Source organism: Berghia stephanieae, chromosome 4 (genome assembly GCF_034508935.2).
Source record: "Berghia stephanieae isolate SIO BIC M18660-M18661 chromosome 4, UCSD_Bste_1.3, whole genome shotgun sequence".
Taxonomy (NCBI): domain Eukaryota; kingdom Metazoa; phylum Mollusca; class Gastropoda; order Nudibranchia; family Aeolidiidae; genus Berghia; species Berghia stephanieae.
In genome coordinates, this window is record NC_088363.1 from 72,684,492 (window position 1) to 72,708,583 (window position 24,092).

At 34.9% G+C, this 24,092-nt stretch overlaps 1 protein-coding gene across 3 annotated transcripts in view; it reads left to right on the plus strand.

The window, feature by feature from the left end:
• LOC144971181 (uncharacterized) overlaps positions 1-23,840 on the plus strand; it is a 193,419-nt gene extending 169,579 nt beyond the window's left edge. For 2 of the 3 annotated variants that reach the window (XM_078911666.1, XM_078911668.1), the window contains 3 exons: positions 399-1,837; positions 5,592-5,645; positions 22,261-23,840. In XM_078911666.1, the coding sequence (XP_078767792.1) occupies positions 399-1,837; positions 5,592-5,645; positions 22,261-23,811 (3,044 nt within the window). In that variant the 3' untranslated portion in view covers positions 23,812-23,840. The remainder of the gene's footprint in view (positions 1-398; positions 1,838-5,591; positions 5,646-22,260) is intronic. The other variant, XM_078911667.1, reaches the window with a different exon arrangement.
• Positions 23,841-24,092: the final 252 nt, after the last annotated feature.

The following is a 24,092-nucleotide window of genomic DNA, read 5'->3' on the forward strand; positions in this document are numbered from 1 at the left end:
TTTGTACCAACTGTCATAAAATGTCCTTTAAAAGGATTGTAGCCAGGTACTTATAAACATCCGAGTCATGAGAAGTGGTTTACCAAAGATGATAATACTATCCTGAACATTGTAGTGCATGCACTATGTTTCACAACTCGCAAAACAATGCGAAAAAGAAATCACAAATTCTAAATGCCCTCTTTTCAAACATCATCCGAAGGCGTCATTTAAAACAGCTTAGATGTCTGATAAAGAAGTAAGAAATTAGACGAGAGGAGACAACCTTAAAAAAACGATTGCGTGTACCCCATTTTAGTTTCTTATCAACTGCTCTCACTAGCAAAAGCATCAGAGTTGGCCTAGATTGATGATTACTAACTTTTTGTATAAATACTGAAATTGATTTTTCTCTACAGGGCATATCCCGGCTCAGCTAAGTTCAACATCTTCCAAACCCAGTCGACTAGAGCGTTCAGCAAGCACAGGGAATTGTCCCGACTTCTTGGACTCTGATATTGATTCACTCATTGCCCAGTTCATAATCCCACCCCCGCCATCATCACTTTCATCCAACGGAGACAGTAAACCTGATCCATTTGCCAACAGTCACACTGGTGCAATGCCTATACATAACGAAATAAATACATCAGAAACATCGTCATCAACAACTAATGTAAACAGTTCAAAAGATGTGGATATATCAGAATATTCCCATTTGATCATACCTCCCCCTCCCTCCACAACCATGCCTCTTTCTAATCATAATGATGAAAATAAGTCAGGAGAAGAAAACAAAGTGGTGCCAAATTCTCTGAGTGCAGGAAAATCAAGATCTTCTGGGAGACATAAACGTTCTTCGTCGTTAGACTTAGTTTCTATCAAGATGGCACATAGTAACTGGGAATTTAATTCCAGTAACAGATGTATGTCCATGGATGCAAATCAAAGCAGCATTGAAAATTCCAAAGCCTTGGACTCTGGTAAAAACTCATCAGTTGAGTCTATAGGAAAATCGGTTGGTGAGTCACCAGCATCTGTGTCTGAAAAACTACACACTTTATTGAAATCCCTCCCAAATTTTGGAACGCCTTTACCTCGACACGGGAGCGATAACGATCTTGTTCGAACAGGATCTTTGCGAATTCAACGCAGTTCTTCTCTTGATTTAACCCCTCAGCCGTCTTTCCCTGTGCCTAGCGCTAATAAAGAGACTCCTCCTTCTGTCTCTTTGAAAACCAAGCTTTCAGAGTCCGTCCCCAATTTTTCCCGTAGTGCTTCGTTGCGAATCAAAAGATTTTCAGCTCAAAGTCTCAGTCAAAGCATGGACATGAGTCAGTCCTCTGCGCGAAGTATTCTAGAGAGATCGAGTTCAGAAACATTAGTTACAGTCCAGTCTAAATCAGGATCTGAGAAAGATTTAAATAAAACGTCATCTTCTAGTGGATCTGAGAGTTTTGCTTCATTAAAGGCAAAGTTAAAAGATTATAGGGATATGCTCCTGAATCGGAACAAATCTAATTCCTCCAAAAAGTATGCTTTAGATGACAAAGACAAATCCCTCCACGATTCAACTGACTCAGGGAAAGGATCTTTACGATTGTCGAGTTCCAGCAGACTCAAGTCTCCGTTTGGTCGAAGGGGATCCAAAGGAAATGAAGATGGCAAAGAACAATCGTCGCCGATCAAAGATTCAGACAACTGGGAGTTAAAGGAGGCAGCTCCAAAACAAATGGGCAATGACGAAGATGCCACTGTCCACAGCGAGTCAGGAGAGAAGAAGATCCCGGTCGTGAGAGATGCTCTTGGACTTAATAGACCAACGTTGCGACCAGTTTCCAATACCGTTCTCAGCCAAGTAAGTATCTTTTAATTCGTATTGCAAAATTCATACTATACTGTATCAACTCTTGTGTGCCTCTTGAAAATACTTCTTACCTGTATTTGTAAACATAATTGATTGCTAAAACCTAATTTCAATGAGGAGGCAAATGAGACTCTTAAAAGAACAGTAAGATTGTAATAGACACTCTCAATTAAAGGGGAGTTATAAATCTTATCAATAATGTATATAATGGGTAGGGTATGTTATCATTCTATTGATATATAGATTAATCCTATGTGTTCAAGTTGTGTGACCAAGTCTATGGATTAGTTGTAACTCAGTGTTTACCTTTTTGTTCCATATATAAAGAGTGGTTTTAAACACATACCAATATTTTTTTTACTAATAACTGAATCAATAGTTTTCCGAATTAGCTTCCGCTAAACCATGCTACGATCAATATATATTGTCTATTGATTTCTTTCCTGATTCTATAAATCTGTTGTGTTATATATTCTTTGCAAGTTGTGTAAAATTTTGTTAATCACTCAAGTATGATATGTTTGTGCTTTTTTTATATTTATTGCATTATCATTTACAAATCATTTCACCATTTATTTCTACCTGTAATGAATGAAATAATTTTACCAGATGTCTGGTATGCCTCGTTTCGATTTTTTCCAAGAATCATTATTACAATCTCCATTAATGGAACCAGAACGGAAGTTCATGGTGACTAATCTGTCACGGACAGAAGCACAGTTGGTCTATTTGTATGGGTGATACCGGTCGCTTGACTTTTGTCGGAATTAAAGTTGCCAGATTGGTTTATTAATGCTTTACAAATTTGGATAGAAAAACAAAAACAAAGCCAGAGAATGGTAACTGTTGAGTTCTATGGAATAATTTTAACACGGCGATACGTTTATTTTTTCACTGATATCGTGACAACATGTAGCATAATCAACCCATATAATGACGGATTTAAGCGACCCTCGTTTTGCCGTTTTGATTGTAAGAATCAATTAAAAACATTTGGCATATTCTAATAAATAATTACTTCCGACCGGTATCTTCCATTACGTTGAGTAAAATATGAGTAATGATTACCATCATCATGATTATATTTCAGCAATTTGTGTACATGACCTATGCCTATCCCATGAGGCAGGGAAAGGTTGGGTCAACCCCATTACTCGTACACTGCAGCACTGACAACGAAGGGGTGGACGAGGTAGATAATAGAGATGATGATAATTTAGACAATGCATTGTCATTGTGTAAAACTAAGGATAATTTCACCACGTCACTTGGAATTGCAGTGATTAACATTGTTTTGACTTGAGTATTTGATCCACTTGTTACACAAAATAACTAGTGCCGTGAAGAATAAAATAAATGACAAGTGGGCTTCGAGGCAGTTAGCAAGCAGTGTTTAGAGGCAGAGTAATAAAATCCAATTCGTCTACAGTTTTGATTATGAAGTGAGGGGTAGCAGCAGTATTCTAGTAAAAGTAGTAGTAGTAGTAGTAGTAGTAGTAGTAGTAGTAGTAGTAGTAGTAGTAGTAGTAGTAGTAGTAGTAGCAGTAGTAGTAATAGTAGTAGTAGTAGTAGTAGTATTAGTATTAGTAGTAGTAGTAGTAGTAGTAGTAGTAGTAGTAGTAGTAGTAGTAGTTGTAGTAGTCGTAGTTGTAGTAGTAGTAGTAGTAGTAGTATAGTAGTATGTAGTAGTAGTAGTAGTAGTAGTAATAGTAGTAGTAGTAGTAGTAGTAGTAGTAGTAGTAGTAGTAGTAATAGTAGTAGTACTTTTTGTTGTTGTTGTTGTTATTGTAGTAGCATCAGTAGTAGTTGTAGTAGTAGCAGCAGTCGTTGTTGTAGTAGGTATATTAGTAGTAGTAGCAGTAGTAGTACTAGTAGTAGTAGTAGTAGTAGTAGTAGTAGTAGTAGTAGTAATAGTAGTAGGAGTAATAGTAATAGTAGTAGTAGTAGTAGTAGTAGTAGTAGTAGTAGAGTAGTAGTAATAGTAGTTTTAGTAGTAGTAGTAGTAGTAGTAGTAGTAGTAATAGTAGTAGCAGTAGTAGTAGCAGTAGTAGTAGCAGTAGTATTAGTAGTAGTTGTTGTTATTGTAGTAGCATCAGTAGTAGTTGTAATAGTAGCAGCAGCCGTTGTTGTAGTAGGTGTAGTAGTAGTAGCAGTACTACTACTACTACTACTTCTACTACTACTACTACTACTACTACTACTACTACTACTATTACTATTACTCCTACTACTATTACTACAAATACTACTACTACTACTATACTACTCTACTACTACTATACTACAATATACTACTACTAATACTACTACACTACTACTATTCACTATTACTTCTAAACACTATTACTACTAATGCTACCACTACTACACTACTACACTTACTACTACTACTACTACTACCACTACTACTACTACTACTACTACTACACTACTACTACTATAGTAGTAGTAGTAGTAGTAGTAGTAGTATAGTAGTAGTAGTAGTAGTAGTAGTCGTCGTAGTAGCATTAGTAGTAATAGTTGTTTTAGAAGTAGTAGTAGTAGAAGTAGTAGTAGTAGTAGTAGTATTAGTAGTAGTAGTAATTGTAGTAGTGGTAGTAGTAGTAGTAGTAGTAGTAGTAGTAGTAGTAGTATTTGTAGTAGTAGTAGTAGTAGTAGTAGTAGTAGTAGTAGTAGTAGTAGTAGTAGTAGTAGTAGTAGTAGTAGTAGTATCAGAGAACGACCACTGAAAGGAAGCGAGAAGAGATAACGATTGACGAGAAGGAGAAAAAAAATAATTAAAGGGACTTCTCACACATCAAACAAGTTAAGACTAATGTCACCTGAATTAAATGTCTAAGTTGCCCTTAAAAGTCAGGTTGTTATGTCCTCATCAATCATAGGACAAGTTTCCCCTGCGGTCAGGTTTGCCCATCATGTTGGCATGGTGATTGGGCAAATTTTGGGCTGAGGGGTTTTGGGGATTGGCCATGATTTTAATAACATCGTATCATTGATGATTACTAACAAACGTGTGTGTGTGTTCGTGTTTGTGTTTGTGTGTGTTTGTGTGTGTATTTGTGTGTGTGTGTGTATGTGTGTCTTTGTTTATTTGATTTTGTATACGTTTTAATTCGGAAATGGCCTTTCAGTTTTTACAACTAAGAAGGAGCATTAAAAAAAATTGATTCTTTCAATTTTTTCCATTGTTGAAAAACAATATGTATGAAAAGTTAAATGAATTCTTACTATTGAATTTGGCTTTCTTAAGAACAAACGTATCTCCTCTTTGAATTCTTTAATGAATAATTATAGAGCAACATGAGATGGAAAATATGGCTAGGTAGATTAACATAAGGGGCTAGTCGCGAAATGATTCTGGTTTCCTTCACCAGCGAATGGCCCCTAGATTGCTTTAACATGAAAAAATAATGGACCTCAGAGCTTTCAAGAATTACTTGTAACAGGTTTTATTGAAGGAATTCAGATTCTATCTGCCTATTGTGAAAATTTGACTTTTCTCAGATTATCAGCCTGTCTTCAGACATTTACCCTGAGGTTAGCAATTTTGGTAAAATATAAACAAAGATCGACAATAAGTGTAGAATGAAAGAATCATTTTTGAAATTGAGAAACGTCTCTCAACCTCAAAAGTTGAAAGGCTATCAAAAAGGAGTGAACATGTTTATCGCTTGTAATTTTAGCAAGTGTGTGTGCAGTGTTTGTAATAGTAATTTTGAAATAACCCCATGGACTTTGATTACAGGATAATAATTCCAATGATGAAAAAGAAGAAGAAAAAGATGATAATGATGAAGAGGTAACTTGGTCAAATTACCAATGCATGTGTTGTACGGTGTACAGCTTTTGGTGGTGGTTTTGCCAACCATTCATTCAAAACTATGTTCTGCTTGGAGTGCCGGTTTAAACCACTTGATTGTTTATAAATTTCTAACATTTTTTGAGATACATTTAACTCAGGGGAAATTTTATCATTTCTATTGAGATTCTTCTCGGAAAATGCATGATTCTTTACAATTTGGTAATTTTTTTTTCCAGACGTTCTATTTGGAACTTAAGGTTTTAATTAGATTTTTTTTATTCATAAAAAAGCACTTATGATAATTTGATATAATCTTTATCTTTACACTTACTTATTTTGATTTTAACAATGTCATAATTTTACAGAATTTTTTGAAAGTGTTTATTGTTATTAACTATCAGGGAACTTTACTTTGACTCTGTTATCATATTATATTGATGAACACTCTATCTTACGTCACACGTATAACAATTATTATATAACTTCGCCTAATGCTATCTCACCATGCTACTTTATGGTCAAACCTTGTAATCAACCTGTAATATATATATATATATATATATATATATATATATATATATATATATATATATATATATATATATATATATATATATTGTTATAGTTCAAATAGCAAGTTATAGAAAGCGATGAAAGATAATTATTAAAGGAATCCATATAATTTTTCCATTATTGATTCTTTACCACTGTAATTTTATTTTTAGATTTAATATCATACAATTTATTACAATTATTTTACATCACTTGACGGAAGTCGTCTTGGAATCATAAATGATAAATGAGTCATAAATGCTCCGATAACTGTCGCGAACAAAAGTAAATATTTATATAATTTATTGTTTGTTGTTACAAAACTAAAAACTGCAAAAGAGCTGTATGAATGAAGAATTTAGCCAGTTTGTTAAGCAATTTAGCAGCTTTTTGGCATTAACAATGCAATGGAAAAGTAAATAACAATGCCATACAGTGTCAAAACACCTTTTTTAATTTTGGTCTTTTATTCTATATTTAACTTTTATTCCACAAATGGGAAGATTAAGGTGAGTCCCAACTAGTCAAACATTTCTAAAATTATTGGGTTTAAGACTTTTTAACAGGTCATATGATGAGAAGTTTTCTGGCCAAAACAATAAGAGGTGTTTTGTCACGGTAGGAAAGTACGTAGATTAAGCATATTTAAAACATTTAAATAGTGTACACATTGTTGTACAGCTTATGTTTAGAGCCAACATAAAAGGTTTTTTTTTTCCATTTTCTTTCCATTTTCGAAAATCGCTTCCTCTTTATAAGTCACAAACATAGGATGCTTTGCTAACTAACATTGGACTTTACAAATGCGAACGAAATAGTAGTAATTCATCAGCTTTGTGGAATCAAATGTAAATGTTTTCACCATCTCTTGTTTCTTTCATGCTCTCAATTTTCAGTGACCAATTCCAAGTTTGACCATGCTATTAACATGTAGCAATGGCCGGGTCATGTGTTCAGGTACTGTCATGTTTAAGCCTCTTGGCACACAAAATGGATGTCATTGCCTCTCCTTTCGATCACCGTGCCTTTGTTTTTGGCATTCTTTCAAGCATGTTTGACCTTTCCTCAGAATACATGTCTTTAAGATGCAATACGAAATGTTCACGGAATGCGCTAAACGAAAACATGACACATCGTTACGCTCATTCAATGGAATAGATCATTAGACAAATTAGTGATATTGATAGACAATACCTAATCACTCAAAAACGTATCTAGTGATAACGAGTTTGTAATTTGTTGAAGCACAAACCTGCATTGCCCTATACAGGTTATAATTTTTCTCCATTAAACTTTATAAAACTTAAAGTTAGATATGAGACTTTTATTTATTTATTTATTTATCGATTTTTAAAATTCATTTATTTTATTATTTTTTTATAATTTATTTTTGCCATTTCAGTTCTTTATCCAGTACGTGCAGTTTTACTTTTAACGTCTTAATTTAACCTCTAAAATACACTTTCCTTTGAGTAATTTTACACATTTGAAATGTTATGTTTTACCATGAAGGCTTATAATTTTGTTGTCCGTTTTTCTATTTTTTTTCATATTCAGATGCATGTTTTTTAAAAGTTCTCAGCAGCACATTTCGTATTCATTTCGTATCACTGTGTCATTGCGCTTTAGTACAGAATTTTTGTATGCGGGTGTGTCGTTCCCCTTGCTATTTTCTCATTGTAGTGGGAGACGGCTGAGTGATTTAAATGGCCCTTCTGTCTCTTGGAATGAATGGGTTGGACGAATTGCTGGTGGTGGAAGGGTACGAACTGATGCCAATGCTTTTCCTCTCCATGCCTTGCTTGTCCCACAGATATAAATTATATCTCTCTATATTGATTATTCCAGTATTATGTTATAAGTGTGCTTCAGTATGAATTCACCCTGGAAGATGGTACAAAATGTATTTATTGTTGACTCCATTCGTCCTCGGATGATACATTATGTAGTAAGAACGTACGGGGACATATCGAGAGGTGTTCCACTTCTGTCGACCACGAGCTCTCTTTCCTATGCTTTTTTCCCCATTTCATATAGACCAGTCAATGAAATCAGCATTTCGATTGATAAGATAAAAACAAAAGTTGGAAAAAGTACCAACCCTCAGAACATATTAACCATTTTACAAGTGTAACTGTCTTACTTTTCATGTCATCTTTGAGATTGTCCCTCGATAAAAGTACTCGTAAATTGAGTACAAGTATATGGCGTTTCGCTGTATATCATAGCCGCTCTGTAAAACAAAGAGTATATTATTTATCCATTACATAGGCTAGTAAATAACCTTTAAAAAAGCAAGACAAATAAAAATCCATTATATTGTATACGGTAGAGGATGGCCAACTTACGTCAAGCTCCAAATTTTGTGAAAACGAAAACAGTTGAGTTTTTTTTTTTTTTAGTTTTTGGTACTCATTTTCCACTTGGGTGTGATGAAAGAATGTGATTAAAGAGTCTTTTCCTAGCAATCGGAGCGGGACTCGAACCCGATACTACTGGTCCGAAAGCGAGCGCCATACCACAAAACCACAAAGCCGATTATTTAACAATTTAATCATTTTTTTCATTCATTCATCTTTAATATTAATATTTATGTGTTGGTGATATTTTAGTCATTATATAGCTAATCTTATATTTAATTGATAAATGTAAAGTTGCTACAACAAAATGAATTTGAAAAGAAAACGACCGGTTCCTTTTTTGCTATACTGTCGTACTCTGAAAAAAAAAAAAACCACGATTATTTATAATTTTGCCCAGAATACAGGCTGAATTTTGGCGATTTTTTTCTTGTATTACAAAGTAGAATGAGTTTTGGGAAAGTTTTTTTTTTCTTTAATTACAAAACAAACTAATTTTTTGGGATACTTTTTTCTTCTTCTTGTAATCCAAAGCAGACTGATTTTTGGGATGGTTTTTTTCCTTGCAGTTTTCTTTCTACTTTGTACTGTTTCATTCACACGTTTACAGATTTTTATCTTACATCAGTGCCTGTTCCCTTAATTGTCATCACGATAGCCAGCAGTCCTATAAGATGACCTTAAAAACAATTGAAACTTTTAACAGGTTTTCAATTATCTATTTTCATTTCATTTGTTGGTTTGCAATGTAAAACGTTATCTGTTTCCTTTAAGCATGCCCGTAATCTTTTTCGAGGCATTTACATTGTGTTTGAGGTTTGATAAAGCATGCAAGTTTTCTTTTTTTCAATACATTTATTTAAAAAATTATCGTTTATTTTAAATGGGTACCAAACGGTAGGGGAATGTGTTTTCACAACTAGCGGTGCAGGCTTCGTTCCCTCTCTCTATGCCCTTACCATCTTATTCCCTTCCCCCTACCCAAGCTTATGACGATATTTTAGTTGAACTTTCATTACTATTAATGTTTATATCTCGGTTTTGTTTGTTAACATAATGTTATCCTTCGTTACGGTATGCTTAAAATCGTTGTGAGCATGTTATTATTATTATTATTATTATTATTATTATTATTATTATTATTATTATTATTATTATTATTATTATTATTATTATTATTATTATTATAATTATTATCATTATTATTATTATTATTCTTATTCTTATTCTTATTCTTATTATTATTATTATTATTATTATTATTATTATTATTATTATTATTATTATTATTATTTTTATTATTATTATTAATATTATTATAGTAATAATAATAAATCGTTTTATTAGAACTCTCTACGTTCCACCGACGTGCCATAATATTTATGTATTTCATTATAAACATTTTTATCTCCCAATTGTTTTCATTCTTTTCCTTTTTTAATTACTGTACTTGGTACTCCGAATATCCTCTCTGTGTATTGACCTTGAAGGACCCGGTATTGTTCCCTTTACCAGACCACGAAGCTCTCCTCTTCCCATTGCTTTTAATCTATTCAAATATTGGACTGAGAATCACGAATCATCACCATCTAGATAGACGTGAATTTACTTTGGCCATGCATTATTTTGTCCCAATCCTTCAAATATACAGTAACAGCGTATCCACACAAAAAATGTTAAAATGTGAGGTGAAGTGAAAATACGGGTCACCTCTGTTTTAAATTGATTAAGTAAAAATAAACTTTATATGTATTTAATAATCCAATTTTACAAGGATATCAAACGCTTCACGCATACGTATCAATAAGAATGTACAGAAACAGCCTTTTCTCTCTTTTGATTATGCTATTGTCCACTGACAAAACGCCTTATTTTTACATTTTTGGTTAGAATAATTTTATTTCATATTAATTTTGTCGAAAAAAACAAATTAAACTCGAAACTTCAAGAGTAAGCTATAGAACTGAAAAAGTGTGTATGAAAGGTGAAGCCCCTAGTTAAAGAATTTTGGACGAGCTGGTGTCACTTTAATCGATCGATTTGGTATGAAGTTAACATTTTATGACCAAGTATAAAAGGGCGTTTTGTCAGGGCATTGTATTGAACAGTTAAAAACAGAGCACTGAGCAATCGAGAGTTTATCATTTCGATATTTCAGATGACAAATGATATGATTATTCTTAATTTTTATTTTAAACATTTGCATCACTGGTAGAAAGCGGTGCTTTTCCATCTCAATGAATACGACAGATTATAATTTGGACGGTGTCCATCCTCTCCCAACTGATTTGGGTTGGGTTTTTTTTTTTAATTTAAGCCACTTTGAATTCTTTTGCTATCTAATCATGTAAGTGAAATGTGCATTGGAATTGTTGGGGCTGGTCCACTCTTGCCCGTAGGTTGATAAAAGCGGTGAAGACATCAGCTATGTCCAAACAACAGTCTTCAACAAGTACTTAACACTAGCCCAATGCTATGTCTGTTCAAACAAATTGCAGCCCCTTATCACGAACTGTCTCCCCGAATAAACATGCACTCCACTGAAGACACTGAAGGCATGAGATGTCTCCATTCCATATAAAGTAATGTAATCCATGTCCCATTTTCCAAAAGACGTGTTATTAGCAGTTGAAATTATGTACATAGTGTCTGAAAATGTTCTGGATTTATTGACCAGTGTTTCATTTGATTTCTTTGGGAAACGACGTATTTGGTTATAACTTTTAGCAGAATCTTAATGTAAGTAGTATTTTGTTTTTTCTATATACAAATTTCATGAGTTAGAAATTTAAAAGAAAAATAAATACAATTTTTCACAAAAAAGTGAAAAAATAAAGGAAAAATAAAAATTAATCTCTATTTATGTGTTCATGCAAAACATCAATAAGACAGATTTTTAAAATATCAATGTAAGATACACAGTTTATATTCGGAGAACCTAAACTGCATTTCGAAGTGCTTAACATTTTACCTGTATGGCACAATGACAAATATATGTCATAGTTTTAAAACGTATTTTATTGATTGAAAATAAATTTTGATACATTTAGTCATATTTCTGTAGACGAGGTTTTGCTTAATAAATGTTATTACGTAGACAAAACAAGCAATTAAAAAAAATTGTCCCTCAATGTGATAATACTCTGACAGGGGGTATTTTTCTTTCTCCTGTGGTCTTGAACTATTGGATGCATTTAATTTGTCTTTTCCATGGACTCAATATCCTGTCAAAAAGAAAAACAACGTTAAAGTTAAATATGCTAGCAGCCATTAAAGCAACCATACAACGTTGACTCATAGGAGACATGAGACTTATTTGGAATCAGATTTCAGTCAGATTTTAATTCGTACCCTATTTAATTTCCACTCAGAAATAATAGAATACCTGGGTTTAAGTTTGATCTGAGACACAGTTTCTTTGTTGAAAGTCAATGACAGAAATTTGCGATTAAAGGTGCCACCCCATCCGTTCACCTACCAATCTTGATATGATCGTCACATTGCGTTATCATCATCACGATCATCATCGTTGTCGTCATCTTCATCTTTTACGTTAAACCATCTGTAATATCATTTTATTTATTTATATTTTTATTTATTGATTTAATTGGGGGTTTTTTGTCATCAATTTATTGTCATGTTTTTCTTTTAGCTCAATATGTTGTGGCTGTGTATTGGTGATTGTTGTTGTTATTAATGGCTCTCGCCACGTTGTTCTACGCGTCAATGTGAATAATATTGTAATTTTCTTATCAGTTGTTGGGTATAATAGTCATTCCATAGTCATCGTTTACGTAATTTGTACCACTTAATAATATATGATGTCGTCCTCATTTCACCCCTGACAAATGGAGAGAGAGAGAGGGAGAAAAAAAAAAAAGTGTGTTTGCGTGCGTGTGTGTGTGTGGGGGGGGGGGGGGGGGGGGGGGGGTGGTACACTGACGGGACCCTTTCATTCCGTAACCACAATCCCAATAACAACAGGCCACGTACCTGCTGGACAGTAAGTAAGTCCTGTAATGAGAGGGAATCGGTCTGCACTGGACAAACAGGTTGGGCATCTTGTATACATAATTAGTGTGTCTATTCTACCACCCTCCGTGTCTCCATTGAAAATCTCGGACATGGCCTCAAACCTTGCTGGTTATTTTCTATCTTGATCAGATCCATAGACCATATTATTGTAAATTGACAAAAGACTTTTAAAAATTTTGACCAGAAAAGTTACTTCAAATGTCGATCGGCTAAGATTACTCCCAAATTTGTCATTAAAAAATAATTGAGCTTTTATATAGCGCAATATCCACTAAACATGCTCAAAGCGCTTTAAAAAGGGTTCCTGATCAACAGCAACACGTAACATATAGACCGAGACGTGACGCCTGTTAGACGACATTACAAATGTTTTTCGACATAGACAACGCTGGAGACGGCCAGGTACTCATTTTACACCTGAGTACGATGAGAGAATGTGAATAAAGAGCCTTTTCCAAGGACTCAACTATGCGCCGAACAAGGCTTGAAACCAGGACCTTCCGATCCACAAGCGAGTGTCATACCACAAGACCACATAGCCACACGTCTAAAAGTCAGAATCCTGATACTTTTTTTAACATGCGAAGTTATTCCAGTAAAGACAAGTTGATGGTCATGTTAGTAATTTTTGTTTTCTGACTAAAATTTAACGAAAATGTGTTTTATCAGTGTATGATAGCGTGGCAAATAACATACCCTTTTCTCTTGTGTGCTTGGCGTTTGCTTCCATTTTGAGTCTCTCACTTATAGAAAACTTTCCTTCAGAATTGACCTTACCGCTGACGTCCTATACATGGCTTGGCATTGTCATGCCTTAAATATATATATATATATATATATAAGACTTTTTATTATTATTATAGGCACTGTGGAAATGCATTAAAATCGGTTAAAAACAAACTTATTATCTCCATTTGTAAAGGGAATTTCTACCTTTTCTCCTAGTTTTATGCGCCTACTTCGGGTCCAATCATTGACGCAGAATAACCCTGTTGATGCAAAGTGAATAATTGAAACATTGTGAAACAAAACGCAATTTTATACAGATAGAGGCTTCTATCAGGCGCCATAATGAAAGTACACTCTCGCTTTAGTCTTTAGCTTATCAAAAGAACAATACTTGAGTCTATGTTTTACCACCCGTTTAACCACCTACATCATTGAACTCGCTCAATATCACTTGACTTCGTTATAGAATGACATACGATGCTGATAGGGCTACTATTGCCACGTTCATCATTCACATTTGATTTTTTCCGGACTACTACCAAGCTGTGTGGTCAAGAAAAGACCGCTATGGTCAGTCACCTAACATCCCCTTCCCCTTTTCAAATCAAAATCTGCTCAGTTTGAAAAGAATAAATAAAACGAGAATCGGAGTTAGACAAAAAATAGAATAATTATCTTTTAAAAAAGCAAAGAACAATTCACCTCAATTTCCGACAGATTAGCTTTTATATTTAAAAATGGAAATTAAAAACAAATAAGAAATTTCACGCAAAAGTAACAAAAGGGGTTATAATTAGTTTAAAGTAATATGAAAGACGTTAATATGAACTGTTAATATCAGAAAAGATGATCTCAAAAATCGTTTTCAGAACCGGAGAACAAACCACATCCTAATCTACAAATACAATGAATTAGATTCCGATTATGCTATTTATTAGATAAGTATGATGGATATTTAACATGTCAAAATATTAACCTTTCTGTAACGAGAGCATTGTAAAAATGATAAACGAAAATATGACTGCTACAGTTCAAATGTTTACTTACTAGGTTGTCTCGATGCCCTCTCTGAAGTTCTTTGTTTTGACTGTGATTGATTGATTGATTGTTGGAAAGTACCTTTGATCTATAAACATCTGAATTATATGCATAAATGTACTTTGTCTATGGCAGACGCTATTTACGACTGGGCTAACGGAGTATGAGTTATTATAGCCTTCAACAGGTTGAACTGACTTTTCTGTGTTTTTATATGGATTATAATAAAATAGAAATAGAATTCATCTCTGTTGTGCAAACATGTCTTAATATTTCAAGGAGAAATTGAAATAACACAGTAGTCAGCCAGGGTCGTAAGGAGTTTATGATATTTCCTTTTGATTTATGAATGTGAATCCATGCTGATGACGGTTATAATTGTCGTTTAAATGGTGTAATAAGCATAATTGTTATCTTATAAACAACTATTACATCTTTATCAATCTATGATGTTTAGTTTTGTTACCGTCAAGCTAATTTACCTTGAAATATAAAATGTTTATATTTCAACCAAAAAAAAAAAAAAATCGATTAAAGTGCTTAGTTAGCATTGCTTCTGTCATAAATCAAACTATGATTATTTATATTGCCTCCATTCGGTTTTGGGAGAAAAGAGTGGATCAAAAAGATAGTAATAATTCCGTAGCACAAGTATTCGAACCTTCTAATCCACACCATTATTTTCTTTATTGGTGATTTGCCATGCCGTTATTAACCTTGTCACATCACTATTTGTCGTAAATCAATAATATAATAATATACTTATTGGCAATGGGCTAATGTCTTGACAGACAGGTAGACAGTGTGATCAAGACACCTGACATGACTTTCTACTCTCCTACTGCCATACATTGACAAAACTTTATCCATTAAAAAAAACTAATTTTGGCTAGTAAACTTTTGCTTCATTAATCGATAGATTAAAACGACCTTTAACTTTTCTAAAAGTCGTACACTTGGGGCTTATTTTTTAAGTCTAAATTTTAAGAGAAAAATCCACCTATCTGGGTTTGATTGTAAACATGTGTATAGCTCTTTTCTCCAGATTTTTCCATATTCAAAGGGCTTCACAACGTATCATTTATTCCCCCAGCAGGCTACGTCGTACCAAATATTATCCATTCTAAACAGTGCATCCGCTCTGTTTAGACGTCCTTACAATATCCGGCAGGCATTCACATGTCTTTAGTAGGGTTATGTATGTTTAAAATTGCCCAAAGAGAGAACGCAGAGGGCAGAGTTTCACAATCACTGTCACTTTAATATTAAAATCCCAGTTACGACAGTACTGAGTACCGACGAGCTTGGGCTGGAACTTCTGTTTTACAAACCACTTTCCAGACTTTTATTAGAGACGAGACAAAGGAGTCATAAGAAAGTATAGAGAACTATCGATTGTCATTAAGTATGTAGAATCTCTATTCCTTGAATCCCTGTGCCATTTCGGTTTTAGCAACGTCTGAGTTCCAAATCGCTGTATGTTACCCACATCGTTAATCTGGTTTTATGTCGGAATGAACTAATTGAAGAAAGTCGAATTTTAAGTTAAAATCATCACAAACAGACCAAACATTGTAATATTTGCTCTAACTCAAAATGTTGATGAAAGTTCAATTTTAATCACCCACGCTCACCCCGATATAATACCGTTTTGAGAAGATTGGTCACAAATGACAGTCACTTCCGTTGTGACAAGACTAGACAGGCAGACCAACAGAGTGTGACCAATACACGTGCCTTAACGCCACCCCTGACCTACGTAGGACAGTTCAGCCGTGCCACAGTAAAATCAATTCGACTGGCAGATTGCATTGGTCATGTGTGAGAGACACCTGTTTTCATTAATTGCTATGTTTCATCATAGGATGTGATGTTTATTGCAGAAGTCAAGACTGCTTGTGTTGTTGTTATTTAAATTTACATTAATAGGACGAATTTTGATTTTCTGTAAATTACAATCATTATTTGAGAGGGTTTGAAATTCCTCGATTGCCCTTCAGTGAGAGACTGTTAATAGTTGTTGGCTAAATCTGAGCCATGAGATTTTTAGGAATTTGTGTATAGTTATATTCTCGTATCAAAAATGTTAAGGAACAAGAAGAAGGTAAGATTGTTTTGTATAATATTTGATTTTAGATTTAAACGAAATATCTTTTTTTTTAAAGTCGAAAGCGGAGCCTGGGATTATTCTGGTATTTGTAGTGTGAAATATAAACAATTGATAACAATCCGTTGGATATGACTCTGGTCTAATGCATAGTACTTTCCGCCATATCTAACAGACCCTGCTACCCAGTCACTCCTAAATGGACGGAGTAGTCAGGAAAAGGCCTCGATTGCGCCCAGGATCGATAACAATCTCTTTGCGTGTGAGATGAGTGTTTTACCAATTAAGACACCGTGACTCTGAAACGACCTTTGAACAAAACAAACAAAAGTACAATAAAAGTAAAGTAAAGAAACAAAACCTAACCAAACAAAAAACAACAAAGTAACAAAAAAAAACAAAAACAAAGCAACTTAACGTTTTTCATGTTATTCATATGTTTATTCGTCTTTATAATGATTAAAAATGTGGCTATTTTTGATCCTTATTTTCAGTCAAAGATAGTGGCAGATTTTATATATTAAAATACCTCCTAAATTGTCTCCGATGTGCATATCTAACGACGTGTACCTGCTTTCAAGTCGGATAAACCAAATTGTTATGGTCTCATAGTCGTGACTGACGGAAATGCTCTCAAACCAATGCAAACTGTTGTCTATTAAAACAATGTTAAAATAATCCCATAATATGTACACGAAGATATTTAACGATATGTAGCGACGGATGTAATAAGTTGAATAGTATTTTTTTTTAATTTAAGAGCTACCTGAAATGTATGAAATATAAATTTTGATCGAAATTGCCCATTGAATTCCTTAACGTTGTAAACGCACATTGAGTTTTGTGTCATTTGGTATTTGCTTCATCACAGTTAAGATTTGGAGAGAAAAAATATAACTCTACGATTCCGTTTATAGTCTCTGTTTTAATTCTTAACTAAACTGGATCATTTATCCACTTTACATGAACTTAGAGTTCTCACCATTTATCAATAAATTACAAACAGCTGTCACTGGTTAACTGTTTTTGTATTAATTTTTTTAAAATTTGAATAATCTTTAATATCTCGTGTAGAATTAAAGAATTCTCTTTTCGAAAGCATATCACTGTTTTATGATTCTTATATTTTACGTTTGTTCTGTGGGATGGCATGACGTATTAAATGTGTCCCAGATAAAGACCTGAAATGTTTTTATCAAGCTGTGTCAGGCTAAGCAAGAAAGAAAAATACAAGAAAAAATACCTGGAGGCATACACATTTTTTTCAGATCTTTATCTTATACCAGTGCCTGCCCCCTAATTTGTCACCTTTAAAAGTGTACAATATCCTCTCCTGTCTGGGGTTGGGAGCGGAAAGAGTGCACCATATTAGATTTCCATAGTTTTGCACCTGGATTGTCTTGACCACAGACAAGTATTTTGAAATGTCCCCTGATTTCATGTCTGGTTTAATTGATACACGGGAAATCCTTGTTTTGGCTGACCAGTCTGTTTGTGCTGGCACTCTAGCGTGCTGGTCAAGTGTTTTTCTTTGTCGGTGACATTAATGAAATCTATCGTCCTCGCCGCCCTTTTCCCAGGTTAAGTGTAACAAAAAGAAAAAATGGTAGGAGGAGAAGAGGGGAAGGGGGGAGGGGGGGGGGGCGCGTGACGAGAGTATGGTGTATTGTATACCTAAAAAAACGAACACCCTTTCTATTCAATTTTTTGTCCATGAGACGTTCAAAGTACATATTGTGTTGGTCTAAGTCCGTTGAGAATGTGATTTGCATTTGGCACTCTTTCGTGTCTCTGGGGGTTTGTAATTTGTCTTGCAATATTAAGGGGGGGGGGGGGTATAATTGGGCGGATAATTCATAACCTTGATCACTTCCGTGCATGGTTTAAAACGCACCATGTTGTCGTAACAGATATGTGGAGGGGATGCGTTTTTTGGCACGATTCTGTCTCTTAATATTCGTATTATGATCGAAACCATAATTCTTGAAATGCCCTGCGACGAAGTTATTTGGATTATTTGATTGGATAGCGCGCTGTATTTGTTCAATCTGGCGAAACGTACTTTGATTGACTGGTAGCGTCTCATCCAAACGGAAGCAAGCAATTGTTTTGACTCTGATAGAGTACTTCAAAGTATAGAATACACAGCAAGGAATAATAAATGTCGGCATAAAACTATTTCCTCGATCAATAACAATTTGCATTTAATAAACAGCATTTGATGGTTTGCTAACTTTAAGCTGTTTAGCGTATTGTTTACATTACTTCAGAAAACAACCATGTTTAAACAAGGCAAGGTCAAGATGTTTAGGCATGTAAAACAACTGAGCAAGAAATGAAGATAGATCTTACGCAACAAATGTAAATAAATGCAATGGGATTTCCGACCTCTCGAGCTTTACAGTAAAGACTAAACAACAAGAGAAACGACAAACGAAACATTTTCCAATATTCTCATGACTCGACCATTATCTAGTTCCTTGTTTAGATACGATCAATGGCTGTTATTCGAATCCACTATAGATTCTTCGCGATTTTGGGGGCCATGATGTGTTCTGTTGTATATATAATTTTTTGTTTGAGGGTTTTATTTTGGGAGGGTTGATTGCTTTTTTTTTTCATTTTTGATCGGTGAAAATGGCCCTCAAATTGTCAAAATGTCAAAAACTGGAGGCTTCGCATTTTGTCAAAAACTCTCAAGACTTTCGAGGCTTGAGACATTTTGACATGTTGAGGGCCATTTTAATCGACCGATATTTGAAGAAAAAGTTTATGCCAGAGTGTTTTGTCTGGACACGGCACTGAACATCCACAGTCTGAAAAGATGGAATCCGTGTTCTGGACTTTCCATGTATCCATTTATAGGATCTTTCATTTGGTTCCTTCATAAAAAGACTTGTTTTTAATTCTCTCTGGTAATCCTTTATTGAATCACAGTACTTCTCATTTGGTTGTTTGTCTGTCTTCCTCTATTGCCTTTCCAGTGTATCAGTGAGAATTTAACTAATGGTTTTATATATTCACGCCCTTTTGGTACCTCTAATTCAGTAAAAGATCTCAAAACTGTAATGTGTTCTGATTTTTAACAATCACATTGGCTTGATTGTTACTTAAACGTATTTCTCGTAATCAAATATACCAGTCGCTTGATAGAGATGTCAGATTGTTTTATTAATGCCTGTATATTTTTGCCGTCAGAAGCCTGACCAAGGCAATTACTTGTATGAACGCATGGTTTATTTGCAATTATTAATCAATGTTTCATCCTTTAAAAAACGTATTATGCTTTAAAAATAATTGGTTAGTGGTTTAGTAAGAAGACAATCATCCAAAATATCTGGACCTTTATACTGTTTATGTCACCTCCTGTCTAACATCTCCCATACCACCCATAATATTATGCCAAGAAACAAGACCAATCCACAATCAGAAATACTCATGACAATTTTCCATATTTTTTATTATATCTGATTTGTCTGATCATCCCCATGAATGTCAATGTCTGATTCGTGTAAATGGTGTAGAGATCTGCCCTTGTCTTGTGATAAAAACGACTGGTGGACATGAATGAAGAATAGGGGAGACGGAAGAGAACAATTCAAAGGGGGAAAAAAGAAGAAAGAATACGTTTTTAAAAAAGAAAGAAAAAGCAAAAGAGTTGAGGTCTGAATGACTCCTGAGTGTTCAATTCGGCTGAATATGGCCATATCTCATTGGGTAATACGTATTTTCATCCGAAACTTAGTCTTTCAAATCAAACCAAAATATGAAAGAGCCAAGATTTTCTCTGTCTACCTGTCCGTTTCATCTTATCTAGGAAGTGATTTTTCATTTCGTTCCGGAGACTAGTTATAGCTTTGTGTTTCATGCATGAGATATTCACAGAGTGCCTGGCTGGAAGTGCGATCCCACAACAGACAGAACGCGGTCAAGCAACAGTTATGTAACTGTTGATTTTGGATCGTGGTTTGGGTTTGTGTTTTTACCAGGGACGGGGGAGGGGTGAACTGAATGACTCTGTGAGTCATTTTCGTATTATTTGTGAGGAAAAAATAGAAGCTTTGAGTGTGGATAATCTGCCGCATAATGACAATTGACAAAACATCCTTTTTTCTTATTTTGATCAGACACGACTTAATATGAGTTGACTATTTATATCTTGTATATTATTGTGGTTATGGTCATGAACCGGTGTGTGGCGTGTGCAAGCGAGACAGAGAGAGAGAGAGAGAGAGAGAGAGAGAGAGAGAGAGAGAGAGAGAGAGAGAGAGCCGGGGGGGGGGGGGTAAAAGATATGTAACTGTGAATGTTTTTATGCCTGGTTTGTACTGTTCATCAATTGAAACATTTAACCTTCTATGCCTATTCAACTGTGTATATCAAAATTTAGCACCAGATCATTTTAGAATATATTACCATTATCAATGCAATCAATAACATACTTATACTCAAGTACGTGCTAATACGATACTTTTTAATGACAGAGTTAACTACCTAACTCCTTCTCCAGTCCCACAGACATGGCATGTAGCCTGATACTTACACAACTTCTTGGAAACGTTCAGTTGTTTTCTTTTTTTAATTATAATTTTAAGCAGTTAACTGCTGCACTTGGAAAGACACATATTTAAAATTTTGGTCAGAAAAGTCCTTCAAATATCGATCGATTTAAATGACCCTCATCCTGGCAGAACTCTCAAATCTGGTACCTCGCGAGGTCCCAGGTCTGAGAGTTTTGCCAAGATGAAAGTCATTTAAATCGATCGATATTTGAAGAACGAGTTTTCTGGTGAAATTCTAAAACACGTGTTTTTCCAGGGTACGGCAGTCAACAGGTTAAGAGTTGCATTTCCATCCATCCCAATGCCCACGAGTATGGCCTAATATAAAGGAGTATATGTTTTCGTGTGAAAGACCACAATAAGAGATTTACAATGTTTTTTCACAATGTTGTCATGGTGGTCAAATTATTATTTTGTTGCATGCAATTTAGTTTTATACAAATATTTATGTTGTGACTAGTTTTATCCAATGTTGTATTCTGGTTTCACTTTAAATGACGAAATATGTCCATATAAGTATTTATTTAGAAAGATAATGTTCAAAGTATTCGAACAAAACTCAATCATTCCATTCAGTTAAGTTCATTTAATTGTCATGAAACTGTTTCCATAATAATGTGCTTGATTAAATTACTTTAATAAAACAAAAAAATCATTTGTATTTACAACTTCAATCAATTTTTTTTTCAATGCCATTTTATTATGACAAACTTTGTATATGCAATCATAGCTTCTGTCATCGTTGTGGTAGTGAACCAGCATGTTATAGTTTCAGTGTTTGTTATGTCATCTGCAGTTTTATATTTTGACATAAATACATTTTGTATCTACACCAAAGGCAATTAGAGTTTGCAGCACTAATGCCTCTGTTGCTACAGTATCTTTTTGTAGTTGGCTGATTAAATATTTTATTCGGAAACATTCATAATTCATGTTCATTTACTTTGTTCGAAAGTTACAGACACATTTATGTTTAGTTTGTTCAGATGATTGTCACAGTAAATAGTTTTGCTATTCATCCTAGTCAATGTGCTATATAGCTTTATACTCTTCTTATTTTAGCCATGTAGAAATGCTTTCGTGGGGAATTCATAACGTTTCTTTCTAGTTCCATAATTTTCATTCAACATTTTGTGGAAAGACGTATTATGCTTATGAGTTCTGTTTCGAGGTAATATTTCGTCGTTTTTATATCGATGTTAATCTTGTCTATCACATTTTTCTTTCAGGTAAAAGCCCGTAAGAACGGCCCTCTGAAGGCATTACAGTCTGTCTTTGGTGGAAGTGAACAAGATATCCAGCCCAAAGACGGGGTCATGGGCACATCACAGTCCAAAAGCAAGTCTTCTAAGCAACAACATGAAAAACAACCATATCAGCATCACCACTACAACCACCATTACAACCATAAACAACAGCAACAACAGCAGCGTCATGGGCACAGAACTCAATCAAAAGATGATATATCGATGGCAGCAAGCCAGACTAAAGAAAAATTGAAGGCAAACCCATACGCTACCATCAAAATGTGGCGTCCTACCTCAATGGACAACAGTGCCACTTATGTTGGGGACCCCAATGAGGAACTTTATCAAAATTTTACCAACTTTGATACCTTGAGAAACTTAGAGAATCAAACTCCGAATGGAAGTACTACGACCAACGGCCCCTTTTTGACTCTTAATGACATTGATCCTGCCACAGGTCGTATTCCAAACTCCAATCAGCAACAATCCCACCATAAACAACGTAGACAAACCCAGTCACCTCCTGGTCATCCACCGCTACCCAATAACAGTACTCAATCATCTCCAACAAACATAACAAACGGTCGGTTGAATTCCTCGGGTAAACAAAGACAAGACAGGCCGAGTCAAACTCCCGAGGAGCACCGATCTACTTCCAAAATGAATGGGTTTGTTGAGATTCCTCGGGATTATCCATCTGATAGTGAGAGTTCCTTCCAGCCAACTCCACGAAGAGTAAGTTTCCAAGATGAAGTATCTAAATCTGATATCCCAATGACAAACGGGAAACAGTCCAAAACAGTCTCTTTTAACACGTCGTCCTCTTCTCTAAAATCTCAAAATGCTTCTTCATCTTCCCATCACATACCCCGGCAATCTCCACCCCCTCCCCCTCTTCCCAACTCTCCACCCCCAATTTCACCTAAACGAACATTAGCGCCGTCACTGCTGGACACTATCAATCATCAAAATTCACACGACACCAGTTTCTCTCTTGTCAGCGACGGAGCAACGAACTCCGTGAAACTCGTTTTGTCTCACAAATATGATGAATCTAGCATAGATACAGCATCCAAAGACATTGAAAGACTCTTGGCAGAACTCAAATTTACAATGGAATCGTTAACTACTTCTAGAATAGACAAGAACTCAACCCAGCTTTCAATGTGCTTATCCGAACTTCACAACCAGACGAAAACCTTCATCCAAGAAGCAAAGCATTTTGTGAGCAGCGCCAACAACAGTAAGGCCAAGCTGATGATGCAGCTCGAGACTGCAATTCACACATTAGCTCATCTGTTCTTACACGGACAGGCGTGCATGTTGATGATGGAAAAGACTCATCAGGCACAACATCTCGGGTTCCACATCATCAAAGCAGCGAACGCCTTCAAGACAACGATCAGTGCTGCGAACGCTGCCTCGGGCCGCTCGTTAAACGACCCCCAGATGAAGTATTTGATGAGACAAGCTACAAATTTAGCCAACCTGCTAGCTGCGTTGTTGTCTGCTATCAAACAGATTAGTCCTTGATAAGAATAAAAATGTAACGAGGTTGTCCTGAACGCTTTTTTATTTTTATTTTTGTTGTTGTTGCTGTTGATGATTGTGTTGTTGTTGTTGTTGTTGAAAAGATACATTTTAATATCTCATCTTGATTACACCAATATCACAGACAGGTAGCATAAACTTGTGAAGTCTACATCCTGAATGTCCCCCGAATGTCAATAAGATTTGGAGATAAGGATGAAAAAATTGATGATGTCACTCAAGGGGAGCAATCGATTTCGAAAATTTAAGTTTGGAAAAATGTT